This window comes from Apteryx rowi, unplaced genomic scaffold (genome assembly GCF_003343035.1).
Source record: "Apteryx rowi isolate R43461 unplaced genomic scaffold, aptRow1 scaffold_43, whole genome shotgun sequence".
In the NCBI taxonomy this organism is placed as follows: domain Eukaryota; kingdom Metazoa; phylum Chordata; class Aves; order Apterygiformes; family Apterygidae; genus Apteryx; species Apteryx rowi.
In genome coordinates, this window is record NW_020450683.1 from 59,197 (window position 1) to 86,786 (window position 27,590).

The window sequence follows — 27,590 nt, forward strand, 5'->3', positions numbered from 1 at the left end:
TGTCCTCCCCATTGCAAGCAGCGGTTTATGGCTTTCAGGATTTGGCTCTGCTTAAGGAGAGGAGATAAAAGTGGGGGGGGCAAGGAAATCCCCCCAAATACAGGGAGCCCTGGGGGCGAGATGGCTGCTGGGGTGAGGGGTGTAAAATCTTATAAATTAAAGATGATTTTGGGGGGGTGGCATTGAGTTATATTGGGGGGGTGCTTGGGGTGAGCTTCCCCAGGTCAGTGCCAGGATTTTGGGGTGGGTTGAGCCCCCCCTCCAGCTGCACAGAGCTGAGCTAGGGAGAGGAGCTTGGGGCTGGCATGGGGTGGGGGCACCCTTGGGTGCCCCCGATGCCTGTGCTGCTAGGGGGCAAGGGGTGCTTGCGGGGGGCTGTCGTGGGATTGTCCCCCCCACACACTTGTGCTAATGCTACTTAAGGTGCCCTGAGGATGTGGCAGGGGGGACCTGGGGGTGGGCATCCCTTCCCCAAAGCCCTGACCCTCAGCTGCCTCCCCATCCCTGGGCACAGAGGGGCACCAAGGGCACCGGCCATGTCCCCGGGGGGGGGGGCCCTGGGCACCCCTAACCCCAAGCTGGGTGGGGGGCGAGCGCGGGTCTGCGCCGCGGCAGGGGAACGCTGGTCCAAAGCCACTTCTCCGGTGAAAAGCTGGGTGCAAAGGCAGCGAGAGAGGGGTTGTGCTCGGCCGGGGTGGGGGGCACGGCTCTGGCCCCGCTCCGAATCCGCAGTCCTTGTGCAAAGCCCCTTGTGCTCCCCAGGGTGCCCCCCCTCCATGCCTCCAACGAGCATCTGCAGGGGGCAAAGGGAGTAACAAAATCCCCCCGGAAAAAGGGAGGATCGTCCAAAAGCGCCCCCCAAAGCCTGGCCCCGGGGGGGGGGCTCGGCCCCCGCGGGGCGGGCGGGCTGCTGTCACTGGTTGTCGCCCGGCTGGTACTGGGGCTCGGTGGCGGTGAAGTAGTCCTCGAGGAAGGACTGGAGGTACTCGAAGGTGGGGCGCTCCTCGGGCTCCCGCTTCCAGCACTGCACCATGACGTCGTGCAGCGAGGGCGGGCAGCTGCCCGGGCACTGCATGCGGTACCCGCGCTCCACCTGCTCCAGCACCTCCCGGTTGTTCATCCCTGCAGGGACAGACGCGGGGGGAAACTGAGGCACGGAGCGGGACGCGAACCCGGCCGCCCGGCGTCTCCTCTGGGACATGGGGAAACTGAGGCACGGGGTGCGCCTTGCCCGGCGATGCTGGCGGCAGCACGGGGAAGGGTCAAATCCTGCCCTGCTCGCAACCCCTCTGCCCAGCTGCCCCCCGGGGGTGCCCGCTGCCCCGGCGGGGGCCGTACCTGGGTAGGGCACCCGGCCTTTGGTCACCAGCTCTGTCAGGAGGATGCCGAAGGACCAGACGTCTGACTTGATGGTGAACTTCCCGTAGAGCGCGGCCTCCGGCGCCGTCCACTTGATGGGGAACTTAGCACCTGCAGGGGCAAGGGGAGGCCGCGTGAGCCAAGGCAGGGGCACCCAGCGCCTAGGACACCCAGAACCCAGGGCAACCTGCATCTGGGGCACCCAGCATTTGGGGTGCCTAGCACCTGAGGCACCCGGCACGCAGGACATCCTATATCCATGGCACTCCCCAGGACACCCAGTGCCCATGGCACCCAAGACCCAGGGCACCCAGCACTCAGGGCACCCAGCACTCAGGGCACCCAGTGCCTGTGGCACCCAGGACCCAGGGCATCCAGCACCCAGGACACCCAGCAGTTGGGGAACCCTGCACCTGGGGCATCCAGCACCTGGGACACCCTATATCCAGGGCACCCTGCACCCATGACACCCAGCACTGGGGATACTCTGCACCCAGGACACCCAGCACCCAGGGCACCCTGCACCCAGGACACCCAGTGCCTGTGGCACCCAGGACCCAGGGCATCCAGCACCTGGGACATCCAGCAGTTGGGGAACCCTGCGCCTGGGTCACCCAGCGCCTGGGACACCCTATATCCAGGGCACCCTGCACCCATAGCACCCAGCACTGGGGATACTCTGCACCCGGGTGCCCAGCACCCAGGGCACCCTGTACTCAGGACACCCAGCACCTGAGGCACCCAGCACTGGGGGTACCCTGCACCCAGGGCACCCTATAACCGAGGCACCCAGCACCTGGGGCACCCAGCACCTAGGACAAGGGCTGGGACGCAGTCGGAGGGGCCGGGGCAGCGGTCCCCAAGCGAAGGGGGTGCGGGGGCCGGCTCACCCTGGCGCGCCGTGTACTCGTTGTCCTCGATGAGGCGCGCGAGGCCGAAGTCAGCGATCTTGCACACCAGGTTGTCGCCCACGAGGATGTTGGCGGCGCGGAGGTCCCGGTGGATGTAGTTCATCCTCTCGATGTAGGCCATGCCGGCGGCGATCTGGGCGAGGGGGACGCAGTGAGCCCCTACCCCTCTGGGCTCTCCATGGCGGGGTCACCGTCCCCGTGGCTCGGCAAGGACAGGGACCCCGTGGGGGTGTCCCCCCACCCTGTGCCACCCCCCCGGTACCTGGGCAGCCATGTCCACCAGCTGGGGCAGCTTCAGGTATCGGCCGTCCCCGTCCTTTAGGAAATCCAGCAAGCTACCTGGGGACAGAGGGTGCCATCAAGGTGCCCGAGCACCAGCCGTGCCCACCCAAGGGTGCCCTCCCCTGCAAGCCCCCGGCCCTGGGACCGGGTYCCCGCCTGTCCCTGCTGGCAGGGTGGCAGCTTGCAAAAGAGCAGGAGGCAGGAAAAGCTGGGGGGCCGCCCCGGCTGGAGCCCCGTGGGCCATGTCCCCCGCTCACCCTGGCTCATGAACTCGGTGACGATGTAGATGGGCTCCTCGGACACCACGGCGTAGAGCTGCACCAGCTTGTCGTGCCGCAGCCGCTTCATGATCTGCGCCTCCTCCAGGAAGGCCTCGGGCGACATGGTGCCCGGCTTCAGCGTCTTCACCGCCACCTTGGTGGTGCCGTTCCACGTGCCTGGGCCGGGGGACGCGGGGTCACGCCGAGCCCGAGGGCCACCCGGCCCGCCTGGCCCCGGCAGGGCTGGGGTGGAGGGGTGCACGGACGCATGGATGGAGGGATGCATGGATGGAGGCATGCATGGATGCTGCATGCATGCATGCTTGCACGGAGGGATGCATGGATGGAGGAGCAAGGAAATCAGGGCAGGAAAGGGGCATGATACCGCCGTACCCCCCCCCCCCAGGACAAGGAGTCCCCCTCACCCCATGGCATGGGCACTCGGCACCCGTGGGCTCATCTCCCATTACCATCCTTACCCTGTTCCCAGTCCCTCTGCGGGGCAGCCTGTGCCCGGCTGTCGTCTCCCCCGGCACCCCGCGATGCCGCCGGTCAGGTCGGGGCGCGCTCCTGCCACCCCGTGTCCACCCAGCCKGCTGGGCCAGCCTTACCCATCCACACGTCTCCGAAACATCCCATGCCGAGTTTCGTGTCGAGGCTGATGGACTCGCGCGCTATCTCCCAGGCGTCCTTAGCTAATCCCAGGGTCTGGGGCTTCAGAGCGGGGCACGCGCGGGTTAGCAGATGGCACAACCCATCGTTGTACTCTGCAAGGGGGGGCACGGAGGGGGGAGCGCAGGATGGGATGAATGCAGCATGCACGCGGAGCGGAGGGAGGACGGGGCGGAGGAGGAAGAGGAAGACGAGGAAGGGACCCCCCCCAGGCCTGGTCCTGTCTCCTGCTCATGGTGCCAGCTGAAATGTGGGGCCGCCTGCCCATGCGGTGAGGGTGCAGGGCACCCCGGGGTGCCAAGGGGGTCCCACAGCCCCCTCCAGTGCCGCGCAAAGGGGGGCAACCCCAGAGCAGGAGATGGGCCCTTTCCCCACACCGGCTGGGTGGGCACAGGGCACACACTGGATCCAAGGGCATCTCTTGCCCGTGGCAGGCTGGAAGGGGGCCAAATTTAGACCGAATTTAGAGGCAGCGGGGGCAAAACGATGCCCCCCTCTTGCTTGTGGAGCAAACAGAGCAAACACGGCCTGCGCAGCCCTATGGCGGGGCTGAGACTGGTGCGCTCGTGTCACAGGCTGCCGCGGTGGGCGCCAGGCCTGGGCGGGGGCTCCCGTCGGCGCCCGCCCCGCCGCTCGCCCCGGCCCGCCCGCCGGGTCCTACCCATCCACACTTCCCCGAACTGCCCGTTGCCCAGCTTCTTGAGGAGCTGCAGCGAGTCGCGCGGGATCTCCCACACGTCCTTGGTCTTGACCGAGAGGTCGGCCAGCTTGGGCGTTCCCTTGCGGCACGGCACGGCCAGGCGGCAGCACAGCCCCGCCGCCCGCTCTGGGGCGCCGCGGAGGGGGGACACGGGTGAGCCCCGGCTGYGCATCCCCGCACCCCTCCGGTCCCCCCCCACCTGGGTGCCCCAGCGCCGCCCCGGTCCCCCGCGGGAAACCCCTGCGGCCACCTGGCAGGAGGCTTGGGGTGCAGCCACCTGCCCCAAAACCCGCGTCGGAAAGGGGGGTGCCCCCCCTGCACCCCTCGTTTGGGGGACAAAACCGCAGCCCGAAGGAGGCGGGGGGCACAGGACCCCCCTCCTGCTGCCAGCATCCCCGGCTCTGCCCCGGGGGGCTGCCGGGACCCCCACGGCCGGGTGTGCGTGGGGACGGGGCCGATTTACCTTCTCCGAGGACGCAGCGGAGCCAGCACCCGGCGGCACCGGAACGCGTTCTTCCTTCTCCAGCCGGACCCAGTTTAACCCAGTTAACCCGGCCAGGGCAGCGCGGCGGCTTTCCAAACCGCGGCCGGGCCCCCCCCCCCCGTCGCCCCCGCCCCGGCCCTCCGTACCGACGTAGTGCTGCACCAGCTGCTGCACGGTGTCGAACTGCGCCCGCGTGGTGATGTAGTAGCCGCCGGTGTCCAGCTTGCGGATCTTATAGTGCTTGACGTGGTCGCCCTTCGCCTCGTCCCAGTCGCGGATGGAGAGGGAGTAGGCGCCTGGCGGGGCTGCGGGTCAGCGGGGGCCGGCGGCAGCGCCCCGGGCAGGGGGGGAGCCCGGCGCCAGCGCTGCCCCCCGTCCCCGTGTCCCCCCCCCGTCCCCCCGTACCTTTGGTGGTCTCGCTCTCGCGGATGAGGAAGGTGCCCCGGCCGTTGCCGTGGCCCAGGAGCTGCCGCTCGGCGTCCTTGCGCCCCATCTTCCCGAAGTACCACCTGCCGCCGGAGTGGGCGTTAGGGACCCCGGAGTGCCGCCGAGGGGCCCCCCCGCCCCACGACGGTGCAAGGGGGGCAGTGGGGGGGGCTGGGCTGGGCGAAACGGGCTCTGTCCCCCCCCTCCCGGTACTCACTCTTCAGCCTGGATGGAGTCCACGGGGGCTACGTAGTTGCTGGGGATGTAGCCCGTGGYGCCCGAGCTCAGCGACCTTGCCTCCCACCAGTCCCCCTCGCTGAAAAACGGGAACGGACAGTGAGGAAGACGGACAGATGGATGGATGCACCCGGCCGCCCTGCACCTCCCCTCCCGGCACACAGCGCCCCCAGATGCTGAGACCGCCAAACTCATGACGCATGTGGCTCCGGTTCTCTCCCAGGCACGCCGCAACGGTGCCAAGGCAGGGGCTGGCCGACCAGCGCCCGGCTGGGGGCACCCGGGGGGGGGGTGTGTGTGGGGTGCTCACGTGTTGTTGATGATGTGGAATTTCTCCCCTTTCTGGAAAGTCAGGTCGTCCTCCGTCCTGGCCTCGTAGTCGTACAGGGCGATGAAGAGCGTCACGCCGCCGCCTGCGGCCCGYGGAGGGGAGCGCGGTGAGCGGGGCCGGGCCGCCCCCCGTGCGTGTCCCCCCCCCSTCCCCCCCCGAAACCCGCTGACCTGTGATGCCGCTGCCCCGCGCGTGCAGCGTGCTGGAGGGGTAGAGGCCCGGCCCGGCGAAGGCGGGTGTCGCGGGCACCGCCGCGCCGTGGAAGTTGTTGAAGTCGGGGATGCGGGCGAAGGCGACGCTGGGCTGCGTGGGGTCGGGGTCGTACTGGGAGGCGGGCGCCGGGGGGGGGCCGCCGGCGCCGCTCTCCGGCTGCCCCTTGCCGGAGCCCTTCTCTTTGCAGTGCACGCAGCCCATCCTGGGCACCGCCTGCCATCCGAAAAGGGGGGGGTGGGGGGGTTTGCAGCAGGCACACGCGTGTGCGTCGCGCGCAGGCGTGTGCATGCACGGTGCGTGCACGCTGCCCACCCCCCCCCCGGCCCCACTCACTGCGACGGCTCCGCGGGTCACTTCAGCTGCTCCATGTCACCGCGGGGAGGAGAAGACGCCCCTGTGGACACGAGGGAGAGGGCGTGAGCCACCCGGCCCCCCGGCGCCCCTGGCCGGACCCCCCTGCCCCACACCAAGGGGGCACCGCCGCGGGACTCCTGGGCTCTCCCCGCGCTGGAGAGGGGATCAGCTCCCATGACTTGGCAGGGGTCGGGGAGCAACGAGGGGCCAATACCCCTGCCATGGGCTGAAATACCCCTGTTTTGGGCTGAAATACCCCTGTTTGGGGGCTAAAAAGCCCCCGGAGGCTCCCCACTGGCCCCAGAGAGCTGCATGCACGCGGTGCAGCATGTCACCGTGTCATCCAGCCCCGTGCCAGCGTGCAGGCGGGTGGCAGCGCTCCTGCTGTGCCCACCGCACCCAAAACCCTGGATTTCTCAGCCTAGAGGTGGAGGAAGGAGGGCCGAAGCCTCTCGGGGTCGTGGCAGCCCCAGGCCGTGCCRGTGGGCAGCGACGCTGCCTATCCCGCCGGCTTTCCATTGCCTGGGGGTGCCCAAAAACTTTGCAGCAGACTAATCCCACCGTCATGCACGGGAACAGCACCCCTGGATGGGGCTCCTTCCCGCTGGCCCCGGGGACCGGAGCTGGGTCCTGCGGGAAGGAYGAGGGGAAGGCCCCGTGCACCCCGCCCGGGTCGCCCCATCCCTCCCTGCGGGGACGGAGGAAGCCGTCGGCACGTCCCTGCGGTGCGGCAGGGCGGCCGGGGGGGCCGGGGCAGGAAGGGCCCCCCGCTCGCCTCGCCGCAGCCGGGGCCGAGCTCTTCCGGGCCGTGTGCCGCGGGGAAGGCGCCGCCGCAGAGCTGGAAACCGGATCTCTGCTGCTCGCCTCGGGTGCAAGGAGACGTTCCAGCAAGGTTTCCCGGTGGGAAGCCTGTGCCCAACGCCGTCGCCTCCCCGGGGACGTGGGGCCCTGCCAAGTGCTGCCCCCCCCACTGCGGCCGGTTTTTGGGTTCGTGGCTCTGCAGTTGCGGGGACCCAGCCACGATACGGCTTTTCCCCCACTGAACCGAGGCAGCTCCGGTCCGAGGAGCTGGCCCAAAACGGCACGTGGGTCCCTTCCCCTCCCTGCGCTCGAAAAAGCGGGAAGAACCCGAGTTGCCGGCCCAGCGCAGGTTATTTGGGGCTGTTTTGMAGAGAAACCAGAGTCAAAAAAGGTGGTTTGGGGCCCAGTGAGACGTTTCGCATGGGTTTCCCCCGTCACGGTTTTTGATTCGCTTTCCTCCCTCTTGGCAGGGGGTTTCTACACACCAAACTTTCGCGCTCCGCCAGCGGAAACGGCCCCGCTCGCTCCCTTCCACCTTTGCTTTCGACACCAGCAGTTTGGCAAGGCCGAGGCCGTTGCCGACGGGGCGGCGTTGCCAAATGCAAGAGGGCTCGCTGGGGACTTTTTTGTTTTTGCTGACGAGAAGGAAATATTTCAGCTGACAAATGTCCCCCGCGCTCTCGCCAGCCTCGGGCCCTCTGGGCGCGAAACGCCCACCCCGCTGCACTCAAAAACTTCCCATTTCGCTGAATTCCTCCAGCTGCGGCAGCAGGCAAAGAGCGTCTTCACACAAGCACAAGCCCTAAACATCCTGGCGCCGCGGAGGATAAGGGGAACGGAGGGCTCCGGCGCAGCGGTCCAGCCCCGGCGCGGGTGGATGAGGGCAGCATGGGCAGGCGGCCGGTGCTGGCCCGGCTCGGTGCCCCGCGGGGACGAGGAGCCCCAGCTCCTGGGATGGGATGGGACGGGATGGGCACCGCGGCACCCCGGCATGCCTGGCACGGTGCCCACGGGCGATGGGCTCGGAGAGGGCCGGGGAGCGCGTCGGCAGGCGAGGGGCAGCCACGGAGGAAGTCACGTCCCCCCGGTCGGCGCCTTCGCAGCGAGAGGAGGAAGTGGCTGGGGAGTGAGACACGGAGGAAGAGGAGGAGGAGGAGGAAGGGGAGGTAGGCGATGGTGCTGCGGCCGCCAAGGGGAACCTCAGGGCTGGCAGCGTCCCAGGCCCTCGAGGACGGAGGAAACGAGAGCAAGAGGTGGCAAGCGCAGCGGGGGGCACCGGGCAGGCGGCAGCCCCGCGGCAGCCCGTCGCCCGCTCCGTGCTGTGTCCCTGGCCCCCGGCGCCGCACACCCACGTCCTGCACCGCCGTCCTGTCCTGCCGCCCCGCCGCAGCCTCCCCAGGCGAGGAGGAACCGAGATCGCTGTACGACGGGGCCCTGAGCCGCTTGGCTCCCAGGCGCCCTCTCGGCTGCGGGAACCTGCTCCATCACCCTGGACCCCTGGACCTCGCTGGTCCCAAGGGGGAAACTGAGGCACAAGGCAGCTGCAGGAGGGGAAGATGCCCCTTAGGACATGCATCCCCCAGCCATGTCCCCATCCCGGGACCGGGACGCAGACCCTTCCCATTTCCCATGCAGTCCYCCGGGAGGGGACGGGAGGGCCCGTTGTGCCTCTCCAGCACCCTGCGTCCTGCGTCAGGGCCTGCAACACAGAGCCGGAGGCCGTGGGGTTGGTGTCCTGCCTCTCGTGCAGCCTTCCTGCATCACCCTCGGCTGCAGCATCCCCCGGCGGCTCCTGGCCTCGCTCCGGAGGCAGCCGGCCATGGCAGCGCGGGAACAGGCCCGTCAGACCCCACCGGGAGCAGGTTTCCCAAGGAGATGGGGCGTGAGGAGGGATGGGGAAGGTCCCACCGTGCTGGTGGCTGCCGCGTCCCGGCGTTGCACCCGCGGCAGCAGCACAGCGCTCCGCCGGGAACGCGCTGGGCTGGTTCACGCTTGCAGGGGACGGGGCGATACCCAGCACCAGCGGGATGAGCAACAGGCCTCCAAGAGCTGCGGGAGGGTCCCCGACGCGCAGGTTTGCCGGCGAGGGGTCCCGGCACCGCGGCTGGGGCGGGCGCACGGGCAGGAAGCTCTCGCCGCCCGGCCGGCTGGGGCCGTGGGAAGCAGGGAAGCGGTGTGGGGCTATTTCGGGGCAAACACTCCCAGCCGGGGCACCCATGACCCGTGGCCAYGCTTCCTCTTCTCCCACCCTGCCGGGAAGAGAGAGCCAGGGAGGGCAGCTTGAATGGGGGCTGCATCGGGGTCCCCCAAAACAGGCCGGGCTGCAGCCGGCCTCGGCCCCGTGCCTGCCCCAGCRGAGCTCGCCAGGGCCTTCGGCTCTGCTGGGGGGCAGAGCAGGGATGTCGTATTTGCCCCCGCGCAAATCCCTGGGGGCAAAGAGGAGCGAGACGCCCCTGCAGCCCTCGCCGGGGGCAGCCAGGGCTTTTCCCCCCCCCGCCGCCCTCGGCCTCGGCGGTGCCACCTGCCCCGCGGCGCCCGGAGCCCCGCTGCCCCCTGCCCCGCCGCTCTCGCCAGCTTCCCCAGCCCCATCGCTGGCTGGGAAAGCAGGATTTCCGTTGGAAGAAGAGCAATTCCCGGATCCGAGGGGCTGCGGAGGAGGAGGAAACCGGCCAAGCGCGGAGCGAAGCCCCGCCAGGGCTCCAAACACAATGTCCCGAAAGGAGCAGGGTGGGGAGAGAATTGTAAAGCGCAGGAAGCGGTGAGTTCCTGTTCCTCCGCCAGGCACACCGAGGGCTCGGGACGAGGCGGCGGGGGCAGCGCCCCACTCCCGCCCCGGCCCCCCGCCGCCCCCGGCCCCTTGGGGGGGAGGCCGAGCCGAACCCCCCCCCCACGCCAAGCGTTTTGCCGGCGGTGCCGCCGCGGGCGCCTGGGGGGCCGGGGCAGCAGGTGCCCCCGTGCCGCCGTCCTCCTCCGCGGTGCGGCAGGTCCGGGGAGCAGTGCGGAGCGGAGGCACCGCTTGTCGCCGCAGCCTCCCCGCGGCGGCGGTGGCGGCACCGATCAGTGCCGGGAGGGCGAGCTGGCCGTCGCCGCGGCCCTGGCGCCTTTCTGCCCCCTCCCCGGCTGACCTGCCCCAGATGGGGGGCCGGAGGGAGGCGACGGGGGTCTCCTGCATCCCCCCCCCCCAGCCTTATTGCACAGCCTCCCCGCGGCCCCGCTGCAGCACGACCCCTGCACACCCCATAGCGGGGGGCGAGCAGAGCCCCCCGGCCCGGTGCCCGGCGCCCCACGGCGAACGTGCAATGCCCCCCCCCGCATCCCCTCTTACCGTGAGCCCTGCCGCTGCGGCTCGCATGGAGCCTGGCTCTCGGCCGCCGCGACCCGCGGGCCGGGCGGGCGCTTCGGGGGGCCGGCGGGAGGCCGGGCACGGCGAGGGCGAGGGCGCGGGGCGAGCGGCAGCGCGTGTGCGTGTGCGTGTGTGTGTTCGCCTGTGGCTTCAGGCGCTCTCGCTGCGGAGCGGCGCTTCCCCTCCCCTCTCCCCCCCTTCCTCCCCGCGCTCTCCCGGCAATGCTTCATTGTACCAGCGAGCCGCCGGGGCGGCTGGCGGCTCTCCCGCCGCCCGCGGAGCCCCTTCATCCCCGCCGCCGGCGATGGGGGTGGCCCTGCAGCCCCGGGCTCTCGGGGTGTCGAGTTGGCGGGTGCTCAGGCGGTGCCGGCCGCCGCGCTGTGCTGCAACAGGGGCACCTTGCCGAGGGGTCCCCGGGGCTCCGCATCCCCGGATTTATGCCGGCTCTGTGTCCAGGTGTAGGTGACGGCACCGCGCTGCAAACCCGGGGATGTGACCCCGAGGGGCGAATAAACCCAGCAGCCCCCCGTCGTCCGTGCGTGCCGGCAGCGGCCGCCGGTCTGGGGCCCCTCCTGCGGGGACGGCACGAACCGGGGGGTTCCTGTGCCGGGGGGCGCTGGCGGCCGGCAGCAGGCGGCTCAGGACCGTGCTACCTGCTTGGTTCCCGTGTTTCGCCCCAGAAACGCTTGCCGCTTCCAGCCGGCTCGAGCAGTCGCTGYGGCCATCAATAAGCAGCCCGAGAGCAGGCTCCTTGCCGCGATAAAGCTGCTCCTGGAAAAGTCCCAAGATTTGGCACAAATCGCACCAAGGCAGAAACCTTGGCCAGCCCTGGGAGAGGGGTGACGTTCCGGGCGGCAGAGCACCGGCCCTGCAGAGACCTCCGGAAGCTTTTGGCACCCCGGTCCCCYGGATGATGGGGGTCCCTCGCTGGGGGGACCCTCATGGGGGTCCGGGCTAGGGGGGAAGCCCTCCCTTGCAGGCCAGCCCGGGAAGATGGGACGGTCGGGGATGGAGGACCCCTCTGCACTGCTCCAGGGGAGGCTTGCGCGTGGTTTTTGGGTGCCCTGTGCCATGCAGGCTTGCCGGCAGCAGCGCAAAAAGGTGATGAAACGACGCTGGTTTCCACTTGGCCTCCTCCCTCGCTTGGGGGGAACCGGGTGCTTCCCCACCGCGGAGCGGGCAGAGGACAGCATCCGGCAGCATCGGGCCCCCGCCGCCCTGCACGGACGTGCCGGGCTGGAGGCCGCGGTGGGGCTCGGCGCCGGCCCGGCCGCGGCGCTGCGGCCGCCCCGKGGGAGCTGAGGAGGAAGCGCGGTGCGGCGAGCGCTTGCAGCGCGGCCGGCAGCGAGCAAGCCCCGCTCCCCGCCTGGAAACAGCCTCTGCGGTTTGCGCGAAGCTTCAGCTCCGCCGGGGGTCCCCGGCCGCCCTCCCGCCGCCGGCGGGCCAGCGACAGCGAGAGGTTTGTGATATTTTTAACCCCAGAGGCAATATGTGGCGTGGGGCCGCGCTTCCGAGGGGCGCGTGGGTGCACGGGGAGGGGGACGCCGCGCCGGCCCCCCTCTGCCCCGCCGTTTCAGCCCGCTCCGCACCGGGGTTATGCAAGGCTGCTGCGCCCCAGGCCGGCGGCGGCCACATCCGTGCTCGGCCATCGCGTCTCCTTGCACAGCTCTGCCAGGTTGCTTTTGCTTTGCTCGATGGGGAGCCCTCCTGAAGCCTTCCTCCTCCTCCTCCTCCTCCTCCTCCTCTTCCTCCCCCCGGCGGTTAGCTGCGTGCTGCAGGGCTGGTGGCGGCTTGCCCTGTGACCCCCGCCGGGGCTGGGGCCAGCGGGGGTGTCCCTGGGAGGGGACGTGGCGCGGCGGGGACGAGGGCTCCTCGTCAGAAAGGTCACCGGCCACCCGCAGGGCATCGGCCCCTTTCAGCCGAACGGCTCCACCTGGGCGCTCGGGACCTTTCGCAAGCCCCAGCCCAGGTGTTTCTGGTCGGCTTCAGCCCCGGGGAGGGGGGGAAGTTCAGCAGCTGCACTCCCTGCCTCAAAAGCAGCTGCTTGGGAGCAGCTCTGCTCTAGAGCTGGTTGTGGTGGGGTGGCTGCTCTGATGTGTTGGGTGCAGGTCAGCTGCTGCCCTGGGTCCCCACCGTGGCGAGGTGAGGGCTGACCTCAGGGCACCAGGGGAAGGGTGATGCTGTGTCCAGGGATGCCTCGGGCTAGGGTGGGGAGCCCGAAGCTGTTGGAGGTGGATCAGGGCTTGGAGGAGGGTGGTGGGTTCCCTTGTGTGGCTGGGGGAAGTGTCCTGCCGGAAGAGACTCTCCCTTTCGCTCTGTCGTGCCTCGGTTTCCCTCTCTGCGGTCAGCGGGCCTGACCAGGGAGCAGGGGGGGGGGGGTGATGTGTGCCGTTTCTGGCCCTCTGCTCAGGTCACCGGGGCTGGAGGGGCTCAGCCTGGCTGCTCACGGCCAGCTGCAAGGTGCCTGTGCTTCCCTCTGCCCCACGGGGCTGCCCCGCTCCTGGGACCTGGCTCCTTAATGCCAGCCTGCTTGGAGACCTGGCGCTCTGCTAGAATGCCACCTCCCTGCCCGTCATCGTGGCATCAGGGCTGTCCCTGCAAAGGGAGCCCCTGYCCCAGCTCTCTGCAGGGGGCTCAGCTAGCTCCTTGCGCCCCTGTGTGCTCGCTGCCAGCTTCCCTCCTCTTTCATGGCACCCAAAATCCCCCTGGGATTGAGCCCACGTGGGGAGGATCCGTGCCTGTTCCCAGCCGTGCCGGCACCGCGCGGGGCTGAACAAGGTGCCCTGTGTTGGCTAGTGCAAAGTCCCGTCCTCTGCAACGTCTGCACCCCGGGGAGACGAGCCAGGTCGGGTCGGGGGAGCGCTGGGGTCCCCAGTCCTTTCTGCAGCGTTGGCTGGTTGCGGAGGTGGCGGGCGGAYGGGTGAGCGGATGCAAGGAGAGGAGGGGATGCGCAGCCCTGGGCGCCGCGTTGCTGCGCAAGGCTGGGGCGCTGCACGGATCCGGCCGGTCTGCGCCCCATCCCGTGCTGCTCGCGGCTGTTTTGGGCATGTGCCCAGCCCCCTGCAGCACCCAGCGTTGCTCCATCCCTCTGCAGGGACCCTGCCGAGCCACGCTCCCCTCGCCGAGCACCCCGGGGTGCCCCAGCTCCCCGCGCACCCTCCGCCGCCGCGAGGCACCACCTGACGCCGGTTCCTTCCCCTCCTCCGGGGAGGGCCCGGGCCTCTGCATTGGCTCCGCCGGGTTTCTCCACCGCCGGCTCCCGCTTAAAGGCGAGCGCTCTGCCCGGGCAGGCCGGGGCGACGCGGGCGGCGAGGATGGGCGTTCTCCGCTGGGTCGCGGCCTGCGCGCTGTGCGCCGCCGTCCGGGGTGAGTGTGTCCCGCCTGCAGCTGCGGGACGGTGCCTCTGCCCAGCGTGGCTTTGGCCAGTTTGGGATGCACCGGGGACAGGGGAGCCTGGGGCACCCATGAAGGCTTTGCTCCCCCCCTCCTTGTGCGTGCAGGACTGGGAATGCAGAGCAAACGGGCTGGGGAATTGTTTCTTGCCCCCATGCTGATCCGGATCCCTGCGTGCTCCTTGCGGGGCTTGGTGGGAGCCCCAGTTCTCCACCCCAAGAGATAAGAGTGGTTGGGAGGGGTGAGGAGATGGGGTGAAACACCTTGAGGGCTGAGGGGGGAATGAAAACAGGGCTAAATCCGGCAAGCTCGGCTTGATCGTACACACGTAACCAAGCCACTTCCCTACTTTCGCCATCCGCAGGCGGTCGCGGGGCCGGCGCTGCGCCGGAAGCAGCGGCAGGGGAAGGGGGCGGCTGCAGAGGGGCAGGAGGGGACCGTGCCCCAGCGGGACCCCACTTTCCGGGCAGCTACAAAGCCGAGCCGGCAGCGGGGTTGCAGGTTGCTGGCTCCCTTGCTGGTCCTTGCGCCCTGGGCGCTGTCAGCGGGTGCCCCAAACCCAAGCGCCGTGGGTGTCCCTTGGCACCGAGTGCTTGGCTGCAGAGGGTGCGAGGGGCAGCTCCAGGGGGTGGTTGGAGGCTGCTGGTGACCCTGGGTCTTGGGGAGAAGCAGCACCCGGTTGGGTCCCGGTCCCATGGCGGGGGTCAGTCCTTCCCACCATGCGCCGGCTCCTCAGGGAGGGTGGAGGGCAGGCGCTGCCAGATCGCTCCCTCCCCGCGGTCCCCGGGAGGACGAAGACACTGATGAAGGACAAGTCGCGTTCCCAGCGGCAGGGTGTGTTGGCGTGGGGTTGCACAACCTGGGACGGGAGGCAGGGATGCTGCTGGCGAGGTGCCACGTGGGACAGACAAGCTCCCGTGCTGGGGCAGGTCCTGCCGGTTCCCCAGCGCCCCCGAACCATGTCCTGCTCATYGGAGACGCGGGGAAGGGATTTGCTGTGTGCCTTGGGCATCCCTGCTTGGAAACCTTGACTCAAACTGCCATCCCCAGCCATGGGGACAGCACTGCCGCCCATGGGGACATGGCCCTGGTGGTCACCCTAGCCGCAGCGTGATTGCCCAGGGGTGCAGAACAGCAGGGCTTGGTGGCAGGTGGTGACCCTGGGAGGGTCTGTGCCCACTCAGCCCACGTTTGCATGAAGAGCTGCTTTCATCCAAGCTCCCCCGTGCCATGCATGAGGGGCTGCAGAGAACGGGCGCTTTCACTCAAACAGCCCTCGTTCCCTGGACCTCCACATCTCCCCATCTTCCAGCTCGGCTGATCCCTGCCTTTCTCTGCCTTTCAGGAGAAGACTGCAAGCTCTCCCACACGTCCCCTCACTTTGGCTCCATCTACCATGTCAAAGGTAGCAGTCCCCGGGCCGGGACTGGGTGCTGAGTGCGGCCGGGACCCCGTGGCCCCTGTTGACAGGGCAGGAGTCGAGGATGCCTGGCGCCGGGCAGGGCCAGACGGTCCCYGTGCCAAACTGGGGGAGCGTCTTGCTGCTGGGTCCGCGGGGGTGTTGGCATGTGTGTGTTGCACGTGCAGGAGGATGCACGTGCTGGTGTCACCTCTCYTGCCCGTGGGGTGCTCTGGGACGGGTTTGCCTCGGGGAGAGCCGAGGAGGAGCGCGGAGGTGCCACGGCAAGTGGCCTSGCCGGGTGCCCGGCTGCCACCGCCTCCCCGAGGCCATGGGGACGGTGGCTCAGCTTGGTGACCCGTCTTGTGCCCTGCAGGGGTCATTAACCTGCCCTACGCCGAGATCGAGGAGCCCTTCGAAGCCTGGTACAACCTGACGGGAAACAAGAGCCGGATCCAGTACTACGGGGGTGAGCAGGGTGGYGGGRGCCRTCRGTGCTGGTCCCATCCCTCTGGAGCRAGGATGCAGCGGGGCGGGAGCCCTGGCGAACGCCGAGGCTCCCTCGGGTGCAGCCACACCGTGTTCAGGACAGTCAGCGGGGTCTGAAGAAAGATCCCCCGAGAGCTGTGGGCGAGGGGTGGCTGAGGGTGGAGCTGCACCACGGGGGAACGCGGGGCCTCAGTTTCCCCCTCCGGCCGGTGCAGGGCAGGTGATAACCTACCAGTTCGGCTCGGTGAAGCCCTATGGGATGCAGTACAAGATCACGCCGGAAACGACCGAGAAAGAAGTGAACACCAGGAAATGCTTCCAGCTGCCGGGCTCCAAGGAGGACGTGGTCAAGGCTCAGAGCGTCTTCCCCAGCATGGGCGGCTTCAAGGTGAGCTGGGGGGGAGAAATGCCGGAGCYTGGCTCCGACCCCCTGCCGAGAGCATCCCTGGGCTGGGCTGGCTGGAGATGCTCCTCTCCATCCCCGCTCGCCTCTCCTGGGTGCTGGGACAGGCCCGATGGGTTCCCGCACACCTGGATGGGCACCCATACCACCACCGGGGACGGGCACAGGGAGGGTCACTCTCCACCCGGATCGGCAGGAGGTGGTGGAGCCGGGGAGGAGCCGGCTCTCGCCCGGGCCAGACTTGCAGCTTCTTTCCCAATCCCGGCAGCCGTGTTGCAATGTGTCACAGCCCACGCAAACACGGTGCTTTGGATGGCCTGGGCAAGTCGCTGCGCAGCACCTTGGCTCCCTGCCACCCCGGGGCTCCGCAGCAAGATGTCCCTGAGCAGGACAAGTGCACGCAGGGAGAGAGCTGGGAAATGCACAGAGAAAGCAGCCCGGGAAAACGCAAAGCCCTTTGGAGAGGGAGCGCAGCCTGCCCTTCCCCGTTGCAGAGCGCCGTGCGCAGCGGGGACGTCCCCTGGGCGCTGCAATCGCTGGGCAGGGGCAGGCAGGTCCGTCCCGCRTGTTGCCGAGCGGGTCGAGGACACGGGTGCACGGCCGGTGCTCCGGGACCGCGGCCCTGACRCCCCGGTGCCCCCAGTTTGTGCGGGAGGAGTACTACGGGGGCCGGTACTGCGCCGTGTGGCAGAACGTCAGCCGCTGGGCGCAGAAGAAGAACGTGTACACCATGTGGGTGACCAACACGAGCTGCGGCGTGGCGCCCGTCCACTACGAGATGCGGGGCTACAACAGCCTGCTGGGCTCCCACTACGACAAGTACGAGATCACCTACGGYGACTTCGACAACAGCTTCCCCCCCTCCGTCTTCGACCTCCCCTTTAACGGTAAGGGGGCGGGGAGGGACCCCCTCGCCGTGCACGTCCCGGCAGCCGGCCCTGCTCTTCCCAAGCAACCCGGGACTCCCCAGCATGGGGAAGGGGTGACCGGGGGTGTGGGGGAGATCCCCAGATCCCCACCGGCTGCGGAGGGCTTTGCAGCAGGGCAATACTGGATCCGTGCGGACCGAGGAGCTCTGCTCCCCTCCTGGGGGTACCGAGCATCTCTGAGGCTTGATACGGGCAGGATGGTGCTGAGGGAAGGGGGACAGCAAACCGGGCCGTTTGGGGCCCAATCCTGCCCCCGAGGGGATGACGGCACCCAGGGCAGCTGCGGGTCCCGCGGAGCTGATGGCTTCCCCTCCTTGCGTCCCAGAGACGAAGCGATGCGGGGACCTGCCGGGGAGCGCGGCGGAGCACCGGGTCCTGGCGAACCCCATGGAGGACTTGGTGGGACGGCACCAGCCCTGGGCCCACGAGGTGTTTCACCACTACAGGAAGCGTTTCGGCCGGCGGTACGGCTCGGCGCGGGAGCTGGAGCACAGGCAGAGTGTCTTCGTCCACAACATGAGGTAGGGGGCACGTGGACCCTCCCCGTCCCCCGGGGGCTTTGCAGCATCGCTTCCCGCGTGGGGCCGGGGCAGGGGGCAGAGYGGGTGCCCACCCTCGCGCCCTGGCCCCGCCGCAGGTTCGTGCACTCCAAAAACCGGGCCGCGCTCTCCTACACRCTGGCGCTGAACCACCTGGCCGACCGCACGCCCCAGGAGCTGGCCGTGCTGCGGGGCCGCCGCCGGAGCCGCGCTCCCAACAACGGGCAGCCCTTCCCCGCCGAGCGCTACGCTGGCCTCATCCTGCCCGAGAGCCTCGACTGGCGCATGTACGGTGCGTGCTGGGACGGATGCCACCTCCCGTCACCCCACGGACGGGCTCGCTCTGCCGGGGGGTGCTGCGGGGCGATGCAAGGCTCTCCCGTGCCGTGGATATGGCCCCGCTGATGTGGAGGATGCGGATGCTCCTCATCCAGCTCGGCACAAAGTCAGACCAGCCAACTTGCTTGCTGCCCCCGTGGTGGGGGGCTGCATCGTCACTTGGGCCCCGATGTCCCTGCAGCCCTGTTCCGCTCAGCGCCTGCAAGACGGGGGCAGCGCTTGTCGAGCAAGAGACGCTCGGCCCTTGCTCAGCCCGGTGCCACATCTGGGTTCCTCCCCCAGAGCATGGTGGAGCCCCCGGGGCAGGTGTCTCCGCAGCTAGTTAATGCGTTCACCAGCCCTGAGTTGGTCACCAGCCCTGTCCGCGATGCAATAGGGAGCACGGCGAGTGCCCGATGCCTGCCTCGGTTTCCCATTTGCGTGCTGTTAACCCCAGGCGCGGTGACGCCCGTGAAGGACCAGGCCGTCTGCGGGTCCTGCTGGAGCTTCGCTACGACGGGTGCCATGGAGGGTGCCCTCTTCCTCAAGGTGCGAGCGGGGCCGGTGCTGGTGGCCTCAGGGCGGGAGGTGCCAGGTTCAGTCCCTGCAGCGTGTCCCCGTCCCCGCAGACCGGCGTGCTGACCCCCCTGTCCCAACAAGTCCTCATCGACTGCTCCTGGGGCTTCGGGAACTACGCGTGCGACGGGGGCGAGGAGTGGCGCGCCTACGAGTGGATCAAGAAACACGGCGGCATCGCGAGCACCGAGTCCTACGGCACCTACAAGGGGCAGGTGAGGGCAGCCCCGGTCCCTGCCAGGGTCCCCAGGCCGGTGCGGCTGGTGCGGATGAGTGCCCTGGCACAGCTCCGAGTCGGAGCTGCTAACAGGCTCTGGAGATGGGGAAACTTCCCTCTCTCCAAGGCAGGGAGCTTCCCGCACTTCAAAGCACGATGCAAAGCCCGGCCCCGAGGCTCAGCCAGGTTGTTTTGTCACTACCTGCCTCAGTTTCCCTGAGGCTGGGTGAGGCTCCTCCACCCATGGGTGCTGCTGCAGCCTTGAGTCCCTCCGYGCCTGGGGCAGATGGAGGGAGCAGGGCTGTCTGGGGTGAGGGACATGGCTGCTGGACACAGCTACACCCCCCAGGCCAGGGCTTTGGGTGCAGAGCAACCTCCCTGGGTTGTGAGTGGGCAACGCCATGTCCAGATCCCTGCAGTGACCGGGCAAATGTCCCTGCCAAGATGGGCCAGGCAGGCTGGAGCAGGACACTGAAGCAGCCCCATCCCAAATCGGTCCCCATGCACCCTCCCCAAGTGTGGGGGTGACAAGGGGGGCCTGGGGGCTCCTGGTGACACAGCCTCTCCTGGGTGCTGCAGAACGGCTTGTGCCACTACAACCAGTCTGAGATACTGGGCAAGATCACGGGCTATGTCAACGTCACCTCGGGCAACATCACGGCCGTCAAAGCTGCCATCTACAAGCACGGCCCTGTGGCYGTCAGCATCGATGCCTCGCACAAGACCTTCTCCTTCTATTCCAATGGTGTCTACTATGAGCCCAAGTGTGGTGAGTGGGGTGGGATGAGGGGCATGGGTGGCCTGCGGTGCCTGGGGCCATGCCAAGCTGGTGTGACCATCCTCTTTACCCTGCCTGGGGGGAGCTGGGCCACCAGGACACCCGGGTTCCCTCCTTAGCGTTGCCCTTGAGCAGCTTGGGAAGGGGTGGAGGACCCAACCAGCAGACCTGGGCATGGGGCTGCCTGCTGTGACAACTCGGTTACCCTGTCCTCCTCTCCAGAGAACAGGTCGGGTGAGCTGGACCACGCAGTGCTGGCCGTGGGCTACGGCGTGCTCCAGGGAGAGACCTACTGGCTCATCAAGAACTCCTGGTCCACCTACTGGGGCAACGACGGCTACATCCTCATGGCCATGAAGGACAACAACTGCGGCGTGGCCACCGAAGCCACCTACCCCATCCTGGCCTGAAGGGCCACCTCGCAGCCCTCCTGGGGCGGAGTAGCTCCCCTTGTGGGGGAGGATCAAACCTTTTGGGGGGCCCAGCAAGGTGAAGGAAGCCAGGGCTGGGAGGGGGAGGGTGGATGGGGTGCTGGACAACGCAATCTGTGTTCCTTGGGGGTTGCRGGCCCTGGTGCCACAGCTGCAGGGCTGGATGGGGACCTAGCAATGGGCTTGCCAATAAAAAAAAAAAAAAACCTGGAAAAACACTGTCTTGCTTCTAAAGTGGGGGGAAAGGGAGTAAATGGTTTCTCACTCACCTCTGCTCTCTCTGCAAGGGGAGAACYTTCCTCCAGGGCTTCCCTGGGCTTCAGGCTCTCGTGCTGATGCCACTCGTGGGGTGGTGGGGCAGGATGCTCGGGGACTGGGAGACCCTGGGTCTCTGTGAGTGGCTCCTTGCTGGGGGCTGATGGTGAAGGCTAGTTACCCCAAACCCCAGAGCTGGCTCCCCATGGCTCTGCTCTCCAGCCCCTGCCCTAATCCATGTCCCCCAGCCCCTTTTCTCTCGGTCTGGTGGGACCGCAGGGGCCTTACAGCGAGGGGACGGCTGCCTGCTTCGCTGAGCCATCAGGCCTTGGCTGAACCGGCTCGCACACGGAGGGCCGAGGCTTTCCCAGCTCTGTCCTCCGAGGTGGAGCAAAAACAACCCCAGGGATTTCTGCTGAGGAGGGAAATTCCTGGCGCGTGGTGGGGACGGCATCCAACCTCTGCCCCGCCGCCCGGCCCCGTGTTGTGGCTACGGGAGGGGACGTCACCTGCGGGGCTGGGAACGCTGCGAGCTGGGCTCGCCTTTGGCCCCGTTGCCCCACGGGGCCCCTCACCTCCGCCACCCTCGGGTGGGGAAAGCCTGCTTTACGCCGGCAACGAGGCAGGGGCYGAGCAGCCTGGGTCTCTGCTCTAGCCCCGGTGGTTTTCTCTTCGGCGGTGCGTCCTCGGGGCAGGAGGCTTTTGGGCAGCGCGCGTGGCATCTCGTGCAACCCGAGCCCCTGCCACCGGTGTGCTGCAACGGCGGCGGTCCCCGGGGAGGTGCTGCAGCCTCCACGCCGGTGCATCCATCCCAGCCCGGCTCGTCCCAGTGGCGCACGCAGCCGGCCCGCGTGCAGCCCTTATCGGCTTGTTTGGGGCTCCCGGGAACGGCCTGCCTTGGGCGGCCCCCCCAGCCGCTCGCTGTTACCTTGGGCCAGGGACCAGCTGGACGCGGAGCAAGTGGGGTGGGTGAAGGCCACTCCGCGGTCGTCACGGCGCTCTTCCCCTCGCCGTGTCTTTCTCGTCCCTGTAGCTCCTTGCATCTGAGCCATGTCCTTCCTCTTTTCCCAATTAAAAGACCTTAAGTGCAGCCCTGGGCTTGCCCTGCTAGCACCCCGAAGGATACAGGGATGCAGACTGCCCCATGTCTTGCCATGGCTGCACGGGACATCCTGCCTCTGCCACGGGAGGGAGCACCCGGAGGGGCTTCGACCTGCACCCTGGGTGCAGGCACCTTCCTGGGTGGCTGGTGGGGTCTTGCTGTCCCCTCCTCTCCCCGTGCTGCTGCAAATGCTCCCCCTGCACACGGCGTACCGCTGCCAGCAGGGCAGGGACACCCCAGCACCCGCTGCCGGCCCCGAAGGTGCCCATGGGGGTCCGGCTCCTGTCCTGCTGCCCCCTGCCCTGCAAACACGTGGCATGGGCACCCACCCTGCTGCGGGGGGGGGGGGAAACACCCCGGGGGTGCCCGTGGGGGGGGGTAGGGGGGCAGAGGGGGTGGGGCAACACGAAGCCACGCCTCTCCCTTGCTACAACCCCAGCCAACGGGAAGGGCTGGGCTTTCCCCATCGGCTGCGGGAGGTCTCCTGCCCACCCGCTGCCCCTATTTAAGCCACCCTTGGGTGCAGAGCAGCAGCATGGGCTGCAGGATGGAGGGGCTGGGGTGGCTGCTGGTGCTGGGAGCTGCTGTGCTGCTGGGTGAGCACCGTGGTCGAGCTCGGTGGGTGGGTGCTATGCCCCCCCCATGGCATCCTGCCCCTTAGCCATGGCGCTGGGGTGGTGCTGGCAGGGTCCTCGTCCCCCGGAGAGGGCTGGTGGGTGAGGATGGTGAAGCGGGGCTCTGGCGGCGCTCGGGCTGGCCYGGCACCCTGGGGTGCATGTGGTTGCCCCTCGTGCTTTGGGGCTGGCTTTCAGTGTGGGGGGCTTGGGGCGGCGCTGAGCTGGGGAGGTGAGGCTGCCCCCCAGGTCTAGCCAAGGGCAGCGGGGGTCCCCGGTGGGAATGTGTGTGTGTGGGGTCCCGCTCAGCCCAAAGGGTTGGCAGAGGAGAGGGGATGCGTGGCCCAGGGTGCCCTGTGCTCTGCCCCAGCTGGGGCTGAGCCTGGTGGCCTCTCATCATCATGCACCTCCGGCTCCGGCTGCGTCTCTGGGAGCTGGCTCACTGCGGGCAGCGAGCCGGGACCAGCACCTCCGCCAGCCTCAGCGCTGCAGGGAACCCATGGCGTAAAGGGGCCTTTTCTTCCAGGAGCAGAGTGCAAAGCTCCTCTGGAGAGACCCACATTCGGGGACGTCTATCATGTCACAGGTACCGCTGGGGGACGGGGCTGGGGATGGCCTCTGGGTGTCCTGCCTGGAAGGTGCCGCTGCAGCACCGAGCAGGCAGCGCTGCTCGAGGCACTCGGGCTCCTCCGGCTGCCGGCTCCCACCCCAAGCGCCGGAGCCGAGGAGGTGCTGATCTCCGGTGAAACCTGGAGTCTAAGCGCATCCCTGCTTTGGGGCGTTGCTGGCAGTGCCCAGCAGTGGGGAGCAGGTTGGCGATGCTGTAGCACCCCTGGGTGCACAGTGCTTTGAGCCAGGGGTTGCAGCCCTGGGGTAGCAAACCCAGTGCCCAGGGGGGATCCAAGCTCCTTCACCTCTCCTATGTCACCCCTTGCCAGCTCTGAGTTCATGCCACGTTGCTGTGCTGGGGCGTTGGAAAGCTGGTGTGTGTCCCCCCTGCATAAGAGGGGACAGCTGGGGTCCTCCAGCATGTCCCAAGCTGGGGTAGGAGCAGCAAGGTGGCTTGCATCCCTTGGGAAGTGCTCTGTCCTGCCTGCCCCAGCCCTGCCCGCTGCTCCTTGTCCCTCACCTGGGTCCCTGTGCCCTCCTGGGTGTGGGCTCTCCTGGGGACCCCCCTCCATGGGGCTCAGCCCCACATCCCGGCCTCCCGCACAGACCTGCCAAGCTGCCCTTGTGCTTGCAGGAGTCATCAGCCTGCCCTATGCGGAGATCAAGGAGCCCTTCGAGGCCTGGTACAACCTCACCGGGGGGAAGAGCCGCATCGAGTACTACGGCGGTAGGTGCAGAGAGGGAGCCGACCACCCCCCAGGAGCTGTAGGTGCCCCAGCAAAGCCCTGGGAGCCACCTCTGTGCCAGGACCAGGGGGCCTGGCTCGAATTTGGCACTGATCCATCACAGGTGCTGGCCCCTGGGCTTGTCACCAGCAACAGGGCTGCACTCTGCCACCCGGCCGTCCTGGCAGGGATAGCGCCTGGGCAGAGCAGGGAGGGACCCAGGAGTCCTGGCTGGTGCCCCAACATGGTACCATGCATGGAGCCATGCAGGGAGAGGGCTGGGTGCTCAGGGCACCCCACAGCTCCCCACGGCTGTTCTGGTGGGAGCGGGTGGCCGGCACCATGGGAGATCCTCGGTGGCACGGGGTGGTGGTGACGGCTCGCTGCCTTCCCGGGGCCTGTCCTGCTCCCCAGGCCAAGTGATCACGTACCAGTTCGGCTCCATCGAGCCATTTGGCGCCAGCTTCAAGGTGACGCCCGAGACCACAGAGACGGAGGTCAATGTCCGCAAGTGCTTCCGCATCAACGGCACTGATGGAGACCTCGTTGCCCCACAGAGCGTCTTCCCCAGCCTGGAAAACTTCAAGGTGAGCCCTGGGGTATGGTCGTGAAGGATGAGGCATGGAGAAGGGACAAGGGACCCCCTTGGGTACAGGGTGTTTGGCTGCTGCCAGACCACCCTGCGAAGGCTTGCAGCCCTCCTTGGCCGGGAGTGGGCAAATGCAAGGCCAGATCTGGCCCTGGGTGACAGTGGTGCTGGGGAAGGCTGATGGCACAAGCCAGGGTTGGATCCAGCTTGGCAGGAGGTGCTGAGCGCCCAGAGGTGGGATGGATGCATGGGAAGTGGCTGGGCAGTGCAAACTAGCCCTGCTCAGCAAAAATCATCTGAAACTCTTGGAAGTCACAACTTTGCACTGGAAAAGCCCTTCCTGCTGGGGGGGGGGGCATGGTGCCCAGCTCTGGGGGGGCCCAGTGCCTGGCTCCGGGCAGGTCTCGGCACAGTGCCACGTCCCCCCAACCCCTGTGCCATGCCCAGCGGGTCCGGGAGGAGCATTTCCACGGGCAGCGCTGCGCCGTGTGGCAGAACGTGTCCTACTGGGGCCGCAAGAAGAACGTCTACACGCTGCGGGTGGCCAGCTCGCCCCAGGGCCCCGTGCCCGTCCACTACGAGATGCGGGGCTTCAACAGCCTGCTGGGCTCCCACTACGACAAGTACGAGATCGAGTACTCCACTCTCAGCCACCGCTTCCCCGCCAGCGTCTTCCGCCTCCCGGACGGTGAGTGGCCGCTGGCTCCGGGGCTAGTGCCGCGAACCAGCCCCTGCGGCCATGCGGGGTCTGAAAGCAGGTGCAGAGCACCCTGGACACCCCCCCCCCCGATATGAACCCCCAAGCAGAGGGCTGGATCCAGACTTGTGCTCCAAGAGCAGCAAACTGCCCCCCCCTTCCCCCCAATACTCCCCTGCCTGCAGATTTCTCCTTGGCATCCATAGGGGATGGAGCAGCCCCGGCGGTTCAGGGCCAACGCTGCCGTTTGCCCTGGCCGGGGGGACGGGAGGGTCCGTCCCCGCTCGGGGGGGTTCAGCTGCGCTCTGTGCCCTGCCCCAGGTGTGCAGTGCGAGCAGTGGCCCGCGGCCGGCCCCGAGCATCGCATCCTGGCCAACCCCATGCGGGAGTTTGTGGGGAGGGCTCAGGACACGGACCACGTCCATCACCGCCTCTTCCACCACTACAAGGAGAGGTTTGGGAAGAGCTACGGCAGCGAGGAGGAGCAGGAGCACCGCAAGCGTGCCTTYGTCCACAACATGCGGTACTACGGGGCAAAGGCGCTGGCGGTTTGGGGGACGGGACTGTGTCYGCTTGGCCCCAGCTGTGCGAGACCCCAGGTTGCACCAGGCAATGGCTGAGCTCACCCTGGGTTCCTGGACATCCCGGGGGACTGGATGCCCAAAACACCCAGCACGAACCCGTGAGACCTGGGGAACCTCACCCTGGGCTCGGGGAGGATCTAAGAGCTCCAGCCTTGTCCTGGTCCCACACGCCAGAGGTTGCTGGTCTCTCCTGAAAGATGCATTTGAAGCATCTCTCTGCCCTGGCCCCGCCGCAGGTTCGTGCACTCCAAAAACCGGGCCGCGCTCTCCTACACGCTGGCGCTGAACCACCTGGCCGACCGCACGCCCCAGGAGCTGGCCGTGCTGCGGGGCCGCCGCCGGAGCCGCGCTCCCAACAACGGGCAGCCCTTCCCCGCCGAGCGCTACGCTGGCCTCATCCTGCCCGAGAGCCTCGACTGGCGCATGTACGGTGCGTGCTGGGACGGATGCCACCTCCCGTCACCCCACGGACGGGCTCGCTCTGCCGGGGGGTGCTGCGGGGCGATGCAAGGCTCTCCCGTGCCGTGGATATGGCCCCGCTGATGTGGAGGATGCGGATGCTCCTCATCCAGCTCGGCACAAAGTCAGACCAGCCAACTTGCTTGCTGCCCCCGTGGTGGGGGGCTGCATCGTCACTTGGGCCCCGATGTCCCTGCAGCCCTGTTCCGCTCAGCGCCTGCAAGACGGGGGCAGCGCTTGTCGAGCAAGAGACGCTCGGCCCTTGCTCAGCCCGGTGCCACATCTGGGTTCCTCCCCCAGAGCATGGTGGAGCCCCCGGGGCAGGTGTCTCCGCAGCTAGTTAATGCGTTCACCAGCCCTGAGTTGGTCACCAGCCCTGTCCGCGATGCAATAGGGAGCACGGCGAGTGCCCGATGCCTGCCTCGGTTTCCCATTTGCGTGCTGTTAACCCCAGGCGCGGTGACGCCCGTGAAGGACCAGGCCGTCTGCGGGTCCTGCTGGAGCTTCGCTACGACGGGTGCCATGGAGGGTGCCCTCTTCCTCAAGGTGCGAGCGGGGCCGGTGCTGGTGGCCTCAGGGCGGGAGGTGCCAGGTTCAGTCCCTGCAGCGTGTCCCCGTCCCCGCAGACCGGCGTGCTGACCCCCCTGTCCCAACAAGTCCTCATCGACTGCTCCTGGGGCTTCGGGAACCAGGCGTGTGATGGGGGCGAGGAGTGGCGCGCCTACGAGTGGATCAAGAAACACGGCGGCATCGCGAGCACTGAGTCCTAYGGGCCGTACCTGGGGCAGGTGAGGCCAAAGGCTCCACTCGCGCTGTGGGTCAGATGCAGTCCCACCACTGCAGGGAGCACATGACCCTCCCAGCGGTCCCATCAGCAGAGGGGACAGTGCTGGGCAAAGCTGCTGTCACCAAGTTGGTGGTGGAGGGAGGCTCCTCTCCAGCTTATGGATGCTCCGGCCAAGCTGCATGCCTCTCCCCATCCTCCTTGGCTGGGATGGCTCAGATCCTGCTTGTCTGTGCCTGGTCTCCCAATCCATCCCAGCCTCTTTCCCCCTCCAGAACGGCTACTGTCACTACAACCAGTCAGAACCAGCAGCCCAGCTGGCCTCCTACGTCAACGTGGAGCCCGGCAGTGCCGCAGCCCTCAAAGCCGCGCTGGTCAAGCACGGCCCCGTYGCCGTCAACATCGATGCCTCGCACAAGTCCTTTGCCTTCTACGCCAACGGCGTCTACGAGGAGCCCCGGTGCGGTGAGTTGAGCTGGTGGCTGGGAAGGCTGCGCGAGTGCCAGCAACATGCGGGGACCCCAACTTTCCTGGACCAGTTGGAGGGTCTGTGTCCTGCTGATTGGGTCTGAGAGAGGTGAAAATCCCTGGTGGTATTTGCTTCCCAGCCTGCAGGATGCCGGGGGGGGGATCCTTGCCGAGGTGGCCATGCACAGGGATGGCTACGGGGTGTTCCATCACCGCCTCCCCTAATGCAGTCAGGAACTGGCTCCAGCTCCAAGGAAGGGGATCGAAATCCCTCTGCTCTCCTCTATTTTCCCTTCCTAGGCAATGAGACAGCCCAGCTGGACCACGCAGTGCTGGCTGTGGGCTACGGCGTGCTGCATGGCAAGAGCTACTGGCTYGTCAAGAACTCCTGGTCCACCTACTGGGGCAACGATGGCTACATCCTCATGGCCATGAAGGACAACAACTGCGGCGTGGCCACCGAAGCCTCCTTCCCCATCCTGGCCTGAGGGGCACAGCCCCCTRCGTGCCACATCCCCCCTGGCTCCAGCCAGATGGGCCTTTGGCAGAGGGATGTGGGACCCTGGGAGGTGGCCGTGGGGCAGAGGGCGCTCCCAGCCCCCTGGAGCAGTATTTTACCATTTTGGCAATAAACGCTTAAAGAAATCTCTTGTGGTAGGGGTGTCTTCTGCCTGCCCCAGCTCGCCCTGCCCRGGTGCAAGCTGATTTGTCACTAGAGCATCCCCCCCGCACCAGCCCCCTGCAGACTTCGTTAGCAGGAAACGCGTGGGGGCCACGTGGGCTGGGGCGCACTGGTGCTCTTGCACAACCTGGCCCCGTGGGGGTGTTTTTCCAGCGTGAGATAAAGCCCGAGTGGGTC

General features: G+C 68.1%; 4 protein-coding genes across 4 annotated transcripts in view; 3 read left to right on the forward strand and 1 right to left on the reverse strand.

Moving 5' to 3' along the window:
- Positions 1-12: 12 nt before the first annotated feature.
- LOC112971201 (proto-oncogene tyrosine-protein kinase Yrk) lies at positions 13-10,441 on the reverse strand. Its single transcript, XM_026076389.1, has 13 exons — positions 10,356-10,441; positions 6,209-6,269; positions 5,833-6,088; positions 5,642-5,744; positions 5,312-5,410; positions 5,074-5,177; positions 4,815-4,964; positions 3,424-3,579; positions 2,810-2,989; positions 2,533-2,609; positions 2,250-2,403; positions 1,339-1,470; positions 13-1,122 (listed from the first exon to the last, which is right to left on the reverse strand). Exons 3-13 carry the CDS (start codon positions 6,074-6,076, stop codon positions 914-916), a joined length of 1,608 nt encoding a protein of 535 aa, XP_025932174.1. The 5' UTR covers positions 6,077-6,088; positions 6,209-6,269; positions 10,356-10,441; the 3' UTR covers positions 13-913.
- A 1,286-nt stretch (positions 10,442-11,727) lies between these two features.
- On the forward strand, positions 11,728-19,996 carry LOC112971140 (digestive cysteine proteinase 1-like). The gene is made up of 12 exons (XM_026076239.1): positions 11,728-11,832; positions 13,468-13,739; positions 15,112-15,171; positions 15,542-15,634; positions 15,870-16,042; positions 16,701-16,944; positions 17,312-17,507; positions 17,624-17,817; positions 18,301-18,392; positions 18,473-18,634; positions 19,216-19,405; positions 19,637-19,996. Exons 2-12 carry the CDS (start codon positions 13,688-13,690, stop codon positions 19,822-19,824), a joined length of 1,644 nt encoding a protein of 547 aa, XP_025932024.1. The 5' UTR covers positions 11,728-11,832; positions 13,468-13,687; the 3' UTR covers positions 19,825-19,996.
- Positions 18,819-27,590, forward strand: part of SESN2 (sestrin 2) — a 55,758-nt gene continuing 46,986 nt past the window's right edge. Inside the window, exon 1 of the mRNA XM_026076236.1 lies at positions 18,819-18,822. The gene's annotated coding sequence lies outside the window, so the exon portion shown is untranslated. The remainder of the gene's footprint in view (positions 18,823-27,590) is intronic.
- LOC112971139 (digestive cysteine proteinase 1-like) lies at positions 21,750-27,219 on the forward strand. The gene is made up of 11 exons (XM_026076238.1): positions 21,750-21,798; positions 22,343-22,402; positions 23,060-23,152; positions 23,565-23,737; positions 24,187-24,427; positions 24,758-24,959; positions 25,257-25,450; positions 25,934-26,025; positions 26,106-26,267; positions 26,539-26,728; positions 27,032-27,219. Exons 1-11 carry the CDS (start codon positions 21,750-21,752, stop codon positions 27,217-27,219), a joined length of 1,644 nt encoding a protein of 547 aa, XP_025932023.1.